We start from the raw sequence: 1,303 nt of genomic DNA on the forward strand, positions 1-1,303 counted from the left end.
GGCCTGATCCAGTGTAACTGCCGGAAGTTCCGCAAGTGCGACCGCTGTTCGCGCCTGAAGAAGGCATGCCTTGAACTCCCGCAGCATTCCATCCGCGCGTGGAACACCCTGGTGCTCTCGTATGAGCACTTGCGCGATGTAGGGCCCGACAACCACCACGAGCACAACGAGTGGGAACAGGCGTGCCGCCGGTGGATCACCGATGTCGAGGCCACCGAGCGTGGCCTTTCCAAGCGCGGTGGTACCCGCAAGCCCAAGGGGGACGAAATCCAGCTCTTACAGGTGGATGCTACTAACAGGCTGGCGGCAGCAGTAGAGGGCATCCTCGATGTTCTCCGTGCACAGGTAGGTTCCCCCTTTTTTATTCTGGCGTTTTGCCATCGTCCTAACGGCGTTCAGGCCGGGTACGAGCCGCTCGGCGAGCTCGATGCGCTGACTGTTCCTGCTCCTCGTCACGGCCAGGAGTCGTCCTTTTCCTACCCGGATAACCACAACCGGGGTGATGATGTTGATGAAGGTGGCGGCGGCAGTTCTGGTGGGGGTGACAGTGGGGAGGAGGATGACCTATCCTCTGACTTCGCCTCATCCCCGTCGGTAGAGCCCACTCCTACCCCAGTCTCCCAAGGACGTGGTCGCCCTCGCAAGCAGGCCCCCGGCGCTGCTACAACGCCCACAAAGCCCGGTCGTCTCGCTAGCAAGCCCAAGCCTCCTTCCAAGCGATCGTCGTTGCTGCGCCGCAAGCCCAAGTCGCCGGCGGGGAGCACGGGTGTCGCCCAAATCGTTCCGCGCGCCAAGCGTAAGCTTCGCTCTGCTGGCCGCGCCAAAGGGGTGGGTTCGGCGGATCTGACAATGTCTGGTGGCTTGGGCCCCCCTGGAGTTGAGCAGGAAGATGGTATGACGGACAGTTCGGAGGATGACTTGGTGCAGCCCACTCCTACGCCAAAGAGGTCTAGGCGGTAGTGCGTGGTGCCGTCGTGTCGCTGGTTGTGCGCTGTCGCCTTGCGTGGATCTGTATTATATCTGTACACTAATCTTTAAGAGTTTGTCTTTCTCTCGAAGTCTTTAATTAGTAGTTCGTCAATGTCCTTGCTTGCAACCCATTCGTTATACTCATCTGGCCATCCAAGCCACTTAACAAGGTATTGCACATTTCTCTTTCCTTTTTTTGCCAAGACGACTTCAACCTCATAGCGGTCCTCCTGCGTGTCGCCGTCGTCCAAAACTACAGGGCCTGGTAGTGTCTCAGGTTCACCCGCCCGGTGGTTATACGGCTTCAGTCGCGAGGTGTGGAATACTGGGTGGA

At 58.9% G+C, this 1,303-nt stretch overlaps 1 protein-coding gene across 1 annotated transcript; it reads left to right on the forward strand.

Moving 5' to 3' along the window:
- Positions 1–27: 27 nt before the first annotated feature.
- Positions 28–960, forward strand: BU25DRAFT_463045 (uncharacterized protein; the record flags this gene model as incomplete). Its single annotated transcript, XM_033710569.1, has 2 exons — positions 28–345; positions 400–960. Coding segments are annotated over 2 exons (879 nt in total), but the record flags the coding sequence as incomplete, so codon positions are not given.
- Positions 961–1,303: the final 343 nt, after the last annotated feature.

This window comes from Macroventuria anomochaeta (genome assembly GCF_010093625.1).
Source record: "Macroventuria anomochaeta strain CBS 525.71 unplaced genomic scaffold BU25scaffold_46, whole genome shotgun sequence".
Taxonomy (NCBI): domain Eukaryota; kingdom Fungi; phylum Ascomycota; class Dothideomycetes; order Pleosporales; family Didymellaceae; genus Macroventuria; species Macroventuria anomochaeta.